Source organism: Notechis scutatus, chromosome 1, assembly GCF_049901735.1.
Source record: "Notechis scutatus isolate UNSWTSFEM ecotype Mainland chromosome 1, rNotScu1.2, whole genome shotgun sequence".
Lineage (NCBI taxonomy): Eukaryota > Metazoa > Chordata > Lepidosauria > Squamata > Elapidae > Notechis > Notechis scutatus.
This window is the reverse complement of record NC_142009.1, coordinates 256,723,622-256,737,826: the sequence shown is the minus strand read 5'-3', so window position 1 is coordinate 256,737,826 and position 14,205 is coordinate 256,723,622. Positions and strand designations below refer to the sequence as shown.

Here is a 14,205-nt window from a genome sequence, read left to right as displayed (position 1 = left end):
ACCAGCTCTACTTTGAAGAGAACTAATCTCAGAAAAGAATTATACAGGATGAAAATAATAACAGCAGTAATAGCAACGACACTGTATTTCCGTTTTAGTAAGTTCTCAGTCAGGGTTGAAAGTAGTCCTCAAGTTATGACCACAACTGAGACCAAAATTTGTATTGCTAAGTGAAACATTTGTTAAGTGATTTTGCCTAATTTTATGACTTTTCTTGCCATAGCTGTTGAGTGAATCATTGCCTTTGTTAAGTTAATAACAGGGTACTTAAGTGAATCTGGATTCCCCATTGACTTTGCTGAAGGTCGTAAAAGCTGATCACATGACCCCAGGACACTGCAACCGTCATAAATATGAACCAGTTGCCAAGCATCTGAATTTTGATCATGTGACCATAGGGATGTTGCAACAGTTATAAGTGTGAAAAATGGACACAAATCACTTCAGAACCGCTAAACGGTCTCTAAATGAACTGTTGTAAGTCAAGGACTACCTGTATTGCTGTAACAAGGTCCTATGTTACAAAGTTTATTTATTTTTTACCCCTCACTCTGCTCAATTGAGCAGGATTTTATTTTACACTGGTTCTTTTTTCGGTAGCACGTTAACAAAATTCCAAAGTGATATCTTCCAGCCTAACCCCTTGTAAAACCATCTCAGTTCTTGGCAGATGCCTTTTACACCTTTGTTCTAATTTGTTTTGGGTTGTGTCTTTTTCTCTTTTCCCCCCAATACTTCTTTCAATTTGATATGCTGTGGGTTTTAACTTAGAGAATGAACTTCTTTAACATTTAGGCAACACTTTTCTCTGAGCATTTAAAAAATTGGGCACGTTGCTATTGTATCTGGCAAGGACATTTATGATAAATTATATTTCTCTTTAGTTTTTAAATTAGATTTTTTAAATTAGAAAAGTCAGGAAGCAAGGGAAAGGAATCAGTTTTTCTTTTGAAAGATAGTTAATTCCATGTTAAAATTTTTCAGAAAGCATGATACCCATTTCATATGCTGTATAATGTATGTATAATGTATACCTATATACATTTCCATTTACGAAATGAAAAATGAATGATTGGGATGCAGAGTCCCTGTAATAATAGACCTAAGCAATCCATAAATCACATTAATAAACTGGACTTTAAATTAAACTGATTTAACATACTCTACTCCCCCTCCTACTTCCTGAGAGGATAATCAAAACTAGCTTTGCCTTCATTCATAAAACTAGGTTTATTTCAGACATTATTGAGAGTTCCAATAATGTTGGTAGCCTATTTGGAATAGCCAAAGCCAAAGAAGAAAAGGTGAGAATTGTGTAGGAAATGACCAGACTCAGTTTGGAATCCCTTAGCGCCAGGAAGTGATCTAAGTCCAGCTCTCCTGAACTCCAGAGGAGTTTTAAGTCCAGCTCCCAGGGAGCTCCATTGATTCTTATCTACCACCAATGCAACTGCCTGTTCTGAGTCTTGTAGTCTTGCAGTGAGCTAGCATGGATTAAACTTGCACTCATTTGGTTCTTGACTTCTTGTGCCTAACGAATTGTACACTTTTGTTCACTGTTCTTTCTCTTTTATATTTTTATTCAGGACCATTGCATTTTGAATGTTTAGGCTATTTTAACAGTGTTGTTGCCCAAAAGTGAGAGGTACCCTGTTCCTGTCCCAAACAAATAAATAAAAACTCATTCACACAATTCCCTTAAAGTTCAATCTTACTCCCCTTCCATCTCCATTAATACAAGCAGATTTGTTTCTTTGCTCTCACAACTTATAATTGGTCTCATAATCAGATTGTGGGAATTGTAATAAACAGGGGCCCATCACTATGTGAAAAAAAAAAAATTAAACAAGACTATTTGGAAATAGCTCATCAACATTTAATATTATTATTCATGTATAATATGTTTAAACTGTTTCAAACTTAAAAGAGTTATGTGGTGCAGAAAACCAATTGGTGACAAGGTGATGCAAAATAACCAGAAGATGCCAATGCAATAATTTAAAATGAATACAATTATCAGAATATTTGGTACACGAGAAAGGAAAACCCAGCTGGTTTTTAAAAAAACCTGATGTACATTTCATTTATGGTGATACTTCAATTTATAGACAAAATTTAAATACATTTGGTGCTATTACTGAAAATGGTGTTAAATAGCTTGTCATTATCAGGGTTACTTTTTATATAAGCATCAGCACACTGATCTTGGACATTTTATTTTTAATTCATTAGAAGAAAGAGTGAATAGATATGACTTTTTGGCACAATTATATACCAAAAGCTATATAAACAGTAAAACTTTAATGTCTGTTGAATCTGAATATTGGTTAAATCTGAATTTACATCATTTGCATAATTACATCGTGGCTTAAATGTCCAATTTGCAATAAAATCTTGATTTAACCCACAATTTTTTTAATTAATTAACAGACTATCTATGAAATATGGGCAAAATCTGAACAACAAAATAAGTATATTGTATCCAGGGTCCCCTAAACAGGTTTGTGAGGATTTATTGTACTCACAACAATCCAGGATGTGAGAAAAGAGAACTAAAATAATTGTATGTGAGTTTTTAGGACTTTAAAATATTACCTCTGATACTTCTCAATTTCTGATGATACAAATATGAAAAACGATGTCTCAAATTGTGGTGCTGGAGAAGGCTCTTGAGAGTTTCTTGGACTTCAAGGAGACTAAATCAGTCAATCCTAAAGGAAATCAACCTGACTATTCTTTGGAAGGGCAGATAATGAAGCTTAAATGCATTGGCCATCTAGTGCAGTGGTATCAAACTCATGGCCCAGGGGCTGGTACATCCTGTGCTGGCCCTGCCTCCACCTGGTTTAGCAAAGGGGAAAAAAGTCCCAATACGTCACGTGATGCCATGAGTTTGACACCCCTGATCTAATGAAAAGAGAGGCCTCATTGGCAAAGGCTGTGATATTGGGAAAGCTTGTCAAAAGGAGAAGGAGATGGCAGAGGATGTGATGGTTAGATAGTGTCATCAATGAAATGAATGTGAATTTGGGCAGATTCTGGGAGAGAATAGACGACAGGGGGTCCGAGCATCCTATGATCCATTGGGTTGCAAAGAGATAGACATGATTTAATGACTGAACAACAACAAGTTTCCTAAAGCCTTTGGTTGTTCTATTCAGACTGTGGATATTCCTCTTCTCTCCCTTCTCCCTGAACTAGAGAAGAAAGATGGAGGAATTTCAACAGCTCAAGCCAAAATGCAGCTGACAATGCAGACAGATTCAAAGGCCTTTCCAGCTCTTGATGTCTGGGAGAAGAAGCTCACTTCTTTATGGAGAAATGAGATAATTTGGTGATGTATTAGATCTAGACAAGACAATTCTAGAAGCAAAGTTCCTCAGCAGACTTATCTGCTAACAGTGAGACAATTTATCCGCCAACAGTGAGCTAACCTATCCACTAACACTGCATCGGTTTGAGACATTCCTGCTGCTGTAAAATAAAGGGCTCTCATTAGAATACATAGATAGTAAAAAGAGACATATGAACCTTGAGTCTGCAAAAAAAAAAAAAAGGCTTTCGTTTTACAGTTCCTTGTTTTCCCCCCCCCATACCAATTGCTTTACTGGTATCTAGTTTATCAAGGACTGTGTCCTTGAATTCCTACTTGCAAACACTTTAATCTAGGAGAATCCATACAATAAGCTCTCTAGGCAGCAAGCTTTTAGAATCCTTAAAGAAGGGAAATGATTATTAAACACTCATATTACTATCGGAGAAAGGATTGGCATTTTGGTACTCTGAATCTGTTTGGCTTTTGGTATTCTGTATTAAGCCCCTAAGCAGAATGTCTTAGACATCATTGAATGAAGAACATTACCTTCATTTAAAAGGGGAATCAAATTAATGGTTACTGCATTGTTTAGTGATGAGAACTATGCATGTGTACATACACACACACTGATACACAAACTCCTTCCTTCCTTCCTTCCTTCCTTCCTTCCTTCCTTCCTTCCTTCCTTCCTTCCTTCCTTCCTTCCTTCCTTCCTTCCTTCCCTTCTTGTGGTGGTACATCTTCCTTTACATTATAAACTTTCAACCTACTACGATAGATTGCTGCTGCGGTAACAGAAGGTGGTGTATACCTTGAAAGGTTGAGATTTCATGCTGGAGTAATATCTGAAACATATTTAGAGCAGCAGAGTCAGCCTTGTTCTGTCACTCTCTCCAGAAGAGAAGTCACACATTTTTGTTTTTGAGGTGGGATGTTTTGTACTTTGGGAGTGAATAATTAATGTCTGTTGCAGTGATTCAGTGTTATGTGAATTGCTATTAGAAAACATTTGTTACTGAGCTTACTTAGTGATAAATAGATGTGAAGAATGGTGGTAAACAAGTCAAAGAAAAAAAGTCGCACAATCCAACCACCACTGTACAAAATGGTGTTGTTTTGCTGAATCGCAAGACTGAAAAGGAAGCTGCACCAGTTCTATTAGTCTCTTTTTCATTAAGGCAAAAAATATGCCTGCTGTGTGCATAAAACCCATGCAACAAACTAGATAATATGAAAGTCTTGCAAAGGTCTAGCAATCAAAAGAAGTAATGGACTGAAATAATGTGGAAATGATGGCCCTGTCTACATTATTGCCATCAAAAGAAACAATTCTGCTGCTAATGGAAAACTATCTGGATTTCTTTGTGGTATTTCATGTTACATTTACAATAATATTGTATTATTGTTGAACAATTTCAAAGTTAAATTTCAGGCCTTGATTTCTTTTCCTTATTGGAGAATCCAAAGCTTTATATCCAAAATATTCTTAAATACCCCTCCCCCTAAATTTTTATTTTTGACTTGAGATTAGGGCACATACTTATAGCTTTTTAAAATTATATGTTGTATAAATATCTAAAATAACAGAACCCAATAAAAAATGAATGATTTTTGTTTATCTAAGGGCATTTTAAAAAACCCAGCTGATGAAAAGAAATATTAGCTGTGAATATTATTCAGATTTTACTAAATCAAATAGAAAAGAATCATATTTTCACAATATGGCTCAATTTGCTTTTAAGAAAGCAATTTCAGAATTCTGAAAGTGAGAACCTCAACTCATTTTCCAAATATTTATATATCTCCTTCATCAGTTTAAAAAATTGCTTCAGTATAACAGTAAGACTCTTAAGTATATGTTGCTGTGGACCCCAGGTTGTGTTCATAATTATTCTTTATATTGCAATATATTAAGCTAATGTTTATATAAACTTTGTAATTCATCTATTAGAATGAGCAATGAATGAGCATATGAGCAATCCAGAGGTGGTATTCAGCAGGTTCTGACCAGTCCTGGAGAACCGGTAGCGGATATTTTGAGTAGTTTGGAAAACCAGCAAATATTACCTCTGACTGGAGATTTTACAGTACCCTTCCCTTGCCACTCCCACCAAGCCACGCCCACAGAACCAGTAGTAAAATTTTTTGAATCCCACCACCACTGGAGCAATCCAAATTATAGATATGGTTAATATATGTATTGAAGAGCTAGACTGACAAATCAGTGTGCCTGTTCTTTCTATAATTAGACACAAGAGAAATTGCCAGAGATCTTAATTGTACCTCAGTCTCTTTTGCATTTGGATTTACATGTGTTTATTTTACAGGCTTGCAAAGATTTTGTGAAGACATTGAAATGATGATTGGATTCCAGCCAAATAAATTCTGGAGAGTCTGTTGGGCTTTTGTGACCCCAACTATTTTAACAGTAAGAACTCAAGGAGTGGGGGTTAAAAGGGGAAATTGTCTTGTTTATTTATTTCCGGTATTTATATGCCATCAAATTTTATATATATAAAACTCTATAGATGGTCTGGGCAGTTTTTTTTTTTAATATTGGTTGCTATTAATGGCACAAACATACATTAGGTTAAATATGGTTTTTATAGAAGCAAAAACTATGAAGCTAAAATACAGACTTCTAAGGTGTATTTAAACATTACAATTACATTTATGTACATTTCAAGCACCGGAATATACCTCAGCATGAACGTTTTTCACTGGATGTTATCTTTCCTTTTAATGTTGCTACTTGGCTTCCATGTTCTCATACTTGATATGCATAAATAATCTATTCAATTCTTATCTAGCATTATGCTGGTGGAGGTTAATTAGATGCCAAGAAACTCTCCATTAAAAGCCCCATTGAAATGTGCTGAAATGAAGTACTGTGTGTCTGCATAGCATCTTCTATTATTATCTTTGGCATCCAAGCAAAAGAAATTTTAGTGGACTGTAACCAGAATTCCCCCCCATGGGTAAATTAGATTATATTTTGCATAAATATGAATTAAACAAACTTTTAAAGTGTGTGTATGGGTGGTGTGTATATGTGTCCATACTCACAATATAATACAGCTCTCATTGCAATTTTCTACATGTAGAAATATTTGCTTTCTATAGTAATTTTCTTATTGTGGAAATCTTGCATATTTCATACTACATTTCCAATTAATGGATGCTTTTATGTCTTTCTTTTAAATAGCCATGGGGGAACTGCTTAATGGTGAGATTGCATATTAATATGACAGGAATATGTATGCCAGGATCATTTGGCGGGGGGGGATATTTTCCCATATAATAGTCATTAGGTTTGGATACAGAAGGCTAAAATTGTGCACTTGACCGCAGGCTTATATTGACAGCAGAGGATGTTGCTCAGATGTTCTTTCTAAATTGTCTTGACGAAATCAAATTTCCCAGCAATAATTAGTACAAATCTAGTACATGAAAACAGTGCCCTGGTTTATACTTAACAGTAAGCTATAATGTGATATGGTTTTATTGAATCAGCCCATTATTGTGTAGTATTATATGTCAACCAAGCCATATGGCTCATTTAGCAACATCATGGTTAAAAGAAACCAAAGATTACTGCATATGTTCTTTCAGAATGATGTCATTGGTTGAGAAACATGTACAGTATATAACCACTCTTTAGTCTATTCCAAACCATTATTATGCTTGGAATGCACCACAGCTGAAAATTCACATATATCTCATTGTTATGGCAGATAATTGGAGGAATTCTCAAAATAAGCTGCATGTTTACATGCTTTTTAAAAAATAAAAATGGCATAAAGCTGCTTTCTGTGTAGCACTAAAAGTACAATTAAAAAAAAACACACATATATTCGTATGTGGGCAGTGCCGTCTCTTGCAAAGTTGTTTGTTACTCGTTAGAACAACAGTTGTTCCATTTCTCAAATTCATTTATTGAAGCTGAGCAATTGTGACAAGTTGTTTTAGTAAACATAGCTTTCCTTTTTTTAGATCAAAGCTAATGTATTCCAAAGAAAAGCACAGATAGACAGACAGACAGATAGACAGACATCCAGGAGAATTTAGGAACAGTTAATTGCCAGTGCCACTAGGTGTCACTCTGTTGCAGCAACTCCACTTTTAAATCAAAACAAATCTTGAGATACAATAAATAAAGGCAAATGTGTTTCAATTTCTCTCTCTCTCTCTCTTATTTTTTTTTTAAATAATAATTTTACTTTGACTTGGATTTGCATTGATTTGTCATCCTATGTTTAAAAGTCACCATAGAATGAGTTTTATGCATTTTTAAATTTATGCATTTTTTGGTACACAATTACATCTATTGCATTTTTGTCATAAGAGTTTCCACAGTATACACATATGTCATCATTGCTAAATATAGCTAACAGTTTAATGAGAAAGAAAAAGGGGGGTTTATATGCCCAAATCATTGGCTATAATCTCAAATCATCATATTATGGCATGGAAACCTTGCCTACTTTTTAAAAATTATAGGACAAGATTTTTATTTGTATTGTATTCTTTGTTCCTCCTCTGCTCCAAGCAGAATTATCTTTAGTCTCTACACACATGCTTAGGATTTTAAGGTTAAGGTGGTTAGAGATCCCCAAAAGTAATGCTATATACAAAATTGAGATTTGAACGGTGGGTAATCCATGTTTGACAGTGATCTTGCTCAGCTATAATCCAGAAGGATACAGAATAAGAAACAAACAAAAGTTTGTATTTACACTGCATTAGGGAAAAAGGTTTCTCAGTTAGACAAGGTATTTTCTGATTTAAGACTCATTTTTCCTAAATCCATAAATTCTTTTTTTTTTACAAACTTTATTGATTATAAAACTAAAATATCAAACAAACACATACACAACACACAGAAGAAAAAAGAAAAAGGAAAAAAGAAAATGATTAAAAACTAACAATTTTACTATCAACAGTTGATGGTTCCTTGTTTGTTATCAATATTGGTGATATATTTACAAATACATCTTATTGCGAATATATAATTACTACCTCTTTTAAATTTTACATTGTTTACTAATATATTTTCTATTTTTGTTCTATCCAGTCATACCAGCATTCCCAGCTTCTATAATATTTTGATGTTTCTTTTTCCTTAAGTGCCAAGGTTAACTTAGCCATCTCTGCACAGGCTGTTATCTTCTGAATAACCATTTCCTCTGTTGGAATATCTGCTTGTTTCCAACACTGTGCAAAAGTTATTCTGGCTGCAGTAAGAATATGCAGTATTATATATTTTGACATTTTTAGAAATTTGTCTATTAAATATCCCCAATAGGAAGAATTCTGGTTTTAATTCAATTTGCTCCACCGTTATTTCCTCTAACCATTTTTTTATTCTATGCCAGTATCTTTGGGCTTCAGTGCAGAACCACCACATGTGAAAGAATGTTCCGTGTTTCTTTTTACATTTCCAGCAATTCAGATTCATGTTAGGAGACATTTTCACTATTCTCGAGGGTGAGAGATGCCATGTATAAAACATTTTATAGGCATTTTCTTTATATGCTGCTGATTTTGTAATTTTATTATTCCTTGTCCAAACCTTTTCCCATTCTAATAATGTAATGCTACATCCTATGTTTCTGCTCCAAGCTATCATTGCCTTTGACTACTTCCTCTTCTAATTCCATCTCTAATAAGTAATTATAAAATTTAGTTTTATTTTTTTTATCTGGACCTAATAGGATTTTATCTAATTGTTGTGCCTTAGTATAAATTCCAAAAATTTTCTTGTCCTGGCTATATCTACTTTGAATTTGCAAATAAGCCCACCGGTCTACCTGTAGCCCTTGTTCTTGGAGATCTTGCCATGATTTTAAAGTTCCTTGCGCATCAAGAAGGTCTTTGTATTTTATCATTTTATTAAGATCTAAATTATTTGGATGTATGATCGCCTCCATCATTGAGATCCAGATTGGGATTTTTAAATAATGTTTTTTTTTATTTTGTTCCAATTAGCCAATAAGGAATCTCTAATTATATGTCTGTGGAAATACTTCTGCTTAATTTTTCCAGTGCCCCATAAAAATGCGTGCCATCCCCTCTGAAAATCATGGCCTTCTAAAAATAAGATCCTTTTATTCGACAGATTTACCCACTCTTTCAACCAAAGTAAGGAGGCTGCCCTATAGTATAATTCCCAATTTGGGAGTGCCATACCTCCCCTGCTCTTCACATCCTGCATTGCCTTTAGGTTTATCCTCGGTTTTTTCCCTTGCCAGATAAATTTGGTAATTATCTTGTTAAGTTCCACAAAGTAATTTTTATGTATTTTTATTGGTATTGTTTGGAATAAATAAATAAATTCCCAATCCATAAATTCTATAGTAACGTATCTCTCTTTTTTTTTAACCTTCAGAAGGCAAAGCAAACACTTGGAAGGACGTTGTTATCATTCATGCATTGAAGTCATTCAGCTGTTGAAAACCTGCTTTAATCCTATCAGATATGACTGAAGCCCAAACTTCAGTGCAGCTGAAGATTAAAGCCTTGTGTTTCAGCACGGCAATGCCTGTTAGTTAAAAGTATGGAGTCTTCTGGAGAAAAAAAAGTACACAGTCCACAGCAAACGTTTTGTTCATCAGCAACCAACACCATTTGTATCAGGCCTTTGTGGCAATACAGTCCAGATTCAACTGGCCTGACTTGAAAGCAGTAAATAATTTCTACATGGATTGCTCTAGAACAGGGGTGTCAAACTCAAGGCCCAGGGGCCAGATATGGCCCACAGGGCGCTCAGATATGGCCCATGGGGCTACCCTGGAAACAGCAAAAGACCGGCCCATGGTGCTTGTGCCAGCAAAAATGGAGCTTGGGAGGGCCATGCTCAGCCTGCCTGTTTTCATTGACAACGGCTCTGTTTTCATTGGCAAAGGGCTGCAGGAGGTCATCACAGCCTAAAACAGGTGACATTAAGCTGGCCACACCCACCCTGCCCACCCCCACCCCCGGGCACACACCTCCAGCCCCCCCCAGGGTTGTGTCGATCACAACCCTGATGCAGCCCACAATGAAATCGAGTTTGACCCCCCTGCTCTAGAAAGTCACACAACAGTGTTAAGCACATCATGTAACCCAAGGATTTGGCTTGCTGCAGGGAATATAGAATAATGCTAGGAATTAAGCATCTAGGAAACACAAACTCTTTCCCTTTCCTCATACATACATACACATCTCTCTCTCTCTCTCTCTCTCATTATTCCTGAGCAGGTGCACTCTGGTAGCAGGAACAGATTGCCCTGTGGCAGCATTGGGGGAATTGAAAATAGGCAGTCATCTGCCAAGTTCTGCAAAGATGTATCTCTGCCATTCAGTTTAGCTATTGGTGCCAGACATGGCTGGCTCTTTTTTTGCCTTACTGTCACTGCAAGCTGACATAGGTGCAGGTGGGTCAAGGAGATTAAGCTTAGTCCAAATCCCCTGCCTGTCCCAGATTACCAGTTATTGTCCCACCAGGTGCGACTCTCAGCAGTACAGGTTATCTGTTTTATATTTCAGGATCCAAACAGAGTACCTTTGGCTGCAGTTTACACTTTCTTCTAAATGCCTCTAAAATACTTGCAAATTTTTTTCTTTGAGTTCCTTAGCAATACAACATTGGTGTGCAGCTGTTATTTGTATTATCCCTTAGCTACTTTAAAAAAACAGCAATACAGCAATCCTTGAATGTGGATTTAAGCAAAAGAAACTTTTCAGCCATTTTTTTTGCATAAATCCTCATCTAAATATATTCTTCTTTTTGTTCCATAGCAGGAAAAGAGGGAACCAATTTAGCTATGGAACAATGAAATACAATATGTTTCCTATATATGAGGCTATTGAAGATGCATTAAAAAGCCTTTGCTTAAAATGTCTTTTGGTTGAGACATTCAATAAAATTAACATTTGATACCTTGGAATAATTAAGCTTACAGTTTGAATTGATCCTTGTTTACCTGAAGTAAACTCAGTCATTTTTATATGTTCTCTTTGATAAATCTCCATTAAATTATTGTATCCATATGCAGTTCACAGAGGATATCGAACTATGCACTGACATACAGACATGTGGCTCTTTATACTATAAATGGGGTGGACTAATAAGATAATTACATTAAGCTATGCTGCCAATAGACTGCATAATAACTTTTTTAAAACCATAGATATAATAATGTGGTTTCATTTCCTCAAAAATATCTAACTTTTTCCATTGAGTTATATAATATTTACACTAAATCTGCCTTAAATCTGATCATATACAGGTAGTCCTCAATTTATGATTGCAACTGAACCCAAAATTTATGCTGCTGAGAAATTTGTTAATTTGCCCTGTTTTACAACTTTTCTTGCCATATTTGTCACTGCAGTTGGTAAACTGGTAACATGGTTGTTAAGTGAATCTGTTTTTTCTATTGCTTGTCATAAAGTCGCAAAAGGGTTCACATCACCCTGGGACTCTGCAACCATCATAAATATGAAAGAGTTGCCAAACACCTGAATTTTGATCATGTGACTACGGGGATGCTGCAATGGTTGTAAGTGTGAAAAACAGTCATAAGTCATTTTTTCAGTGCTGTTGTAACTTCAAACAGTTAACTAAACTGTTTTAAGTTGAGGACTACCTGTATAGTCATTTATTGTTATGAAGTAATATATCTATACATATACTTTCGTAAAAATTGCATTCATTTCATAACATGATGATAATCAAACGTGTTTTTTTTTCCCTCCTAGTTCATCCTTTCCTTCAGCTTCTATCAATGGGAGCCAATGACTTATGGTACCTATCATTATCCAGGCTGGTCAATGATACTAGGATGGTTGATGTTGGCTTGCTCTGTTATTTGGATTCCTGTTATGTTTGTGATAAAAATGCATCTAGCTCCTGGGAACTTCATTGAGGTAACTCCTATGCTTTCTATTCCACTCCCCTTTTTTCAGAATTTAGCGTAGGATTGGCCTATCATATGTTTCCAAAATCATGTTTAGAAAGTTTTATTCTGTGGTTATTATTGATTATTGTTTCCTTTGGATAAATGATCAGCAGCTGGAGGATGACTGTTAGGATCAGATGAATTCAAAACATACCTTTAACATATGTACCTGTAAGAAATAATTGGAAATATCCAGAAAATTTCATACTGCAGATAGTTCCAATGTGACGGACACACTGTAATAGGTAAAAAAATGGGGAAAAACCAGTTTGTGTATTTTGCTTAGGGCCTCTCATATTACCCAAACAACAAAGATAAGAGTGATATTCTAGAAACTTTTAAAGTTGATTTATAATAGCTTTCTACCCTTAAAAGTACAGTAATTATTTATTTTTACTGGAGAAATAGGCTTCCAGTGAAAATTCCCCCAATTCCATCTGAAACAATTTGTTCATATTTCATTTTCACCAGAATATTTCCTGAGCTGCTCAGTTTATTACAATTGATTGGGGAGGCATAAGTTGCAAAGTGGTAATTAAGCAAGAATTAAAATAATTGGTATGGAGACTCAATTGCTTTTAATAGGTAGTAAACATATAATTGTTCCCTTTAATACTGTCATAAATATGTTTCCTTTTTTCTGTATAACATGTACCAAATTATATCTTGAACACAGAATTCAGATTTTCATTGCCTCAAAAGCTGCAGAAATATCCTAGTTTCCTGCCTGCAGATAGAAATAAAATTGTAGTATGATAATTAAAACATATTTTTCATTTCCTGCTGTTTATTACATTTCTGGTCATCACTGCATTTTTTGAGAAATTTGCTAAGCAGAAGTCATATTATCTTCATGTAGGAACCAACTGCTCAGATGATTTGGTTAAGCAACTGAGCACATTTGCTGTGGCATTTGAGTTTAGCCACTAGTGACTCTAATGGAGAGATAATTGATGATGGTGAAGGCTACATAAATAAATGGAGTTTTTATTTATTGATCTTGAACTAAACAAACTCTGTACAGCAGATACTTTAATATTATTGTCTAGACTAACATTGAGTAATTTCAACTGATCCTGATCTGTATTTGTAACTGATTATCCCTTCCCTTCCAGAGGCTCAAGTTGGTCTGCTCTCCACAACCAGATTGGGGGCCATTTTTGGCTAAACATCGTGGTGAACGTTATCAGTATATGATAGACCCACTGGGAACATCTTCCCTTGGACTTAAATTGCCACCAAAAGATTTTGAATTGGAAATGCAATCCTAGTAATTCTCCTTCTTGTGGCTATGTTGTACAGTCCCTTTTCTTTCTCTTTCTTTCTTTCTTTCTTTCTTTCTTTCTTTCTTTCTTTCTTTCTTTCTTTCTTTCTTTCTTTCTTTCTTTCTTTCTTTCTTTCTTTCTTTCTTTCTTTCTTTCTTTCTTTCTTTCTTCTTTCTTTCTCCTCTCTGAAAGTGGTTCCTTAGGAAGTAAGATTTATTGTTGCATGCTCACAGTATACACTAGATAGACCACTTTAAGTACTAGATTTTGTTCTTCATATCCATTGGTGCCAGGAAGGAATACTTCACTGTAGAATGGTAACAGATGTTGCAGTAGGATAAATTGTTTTGTGAATGCTGGGCCGATTTTGCTCTTAGGGCTAATTTACATAATTTGGTTTGTTTGTTGCAGCCACATGGGTAGAATACAATAATGCAATTCCTGACACCATATGGACACCCAGAGAACATTGCTTCACTGTTACTGATAGACCAGTGGATTAGCAACTTTGTACAGCATTGGGTTGTTAACTTGTTGGGGGTTGTACACCTGTGATTGTTATCTTCTTGGGATCTTAAGAAAACAACCAACCAACCTAGCACAAAAGTATCTTTTGCATAATTATATGATATGAAAATGCCAGCAAGGGCAAAGCAAAGATAATGAGTTAAGTTGACCAGCT

At 35.2% G+C, this 14,205-nt stretch overlaps 1 protein-coding gene across 1 annotated transcript in view; it reads left to right on the top strand.

The window, feature by feature from the left end:
• Positions 1-13,529, top strand: part of SLC6A5 (solute carrier family 6 member 5) — a 66,844-nt gene extending 53,315 nt beyond the window's left edge. The window contains exons 13-15 of the mRNA XM_026664644.2: positions 5,644-5,744; positions 12,059-12,226; positions 13,374-13,529. Coding sequence (XP_026520429.2) covers positions 5,644-5,744; positions 12,059-12,226; positions 13,374-13,529 — 425 coding nt within the window. The remainder of the gene's footprint in view (positions 1-5,643; positions 5,745-12,058; positions 12,227-13,373) is intronic.
• The last annotated feature ends 676 nt before the right edge of the window (positions 13,530-14,205 follow it).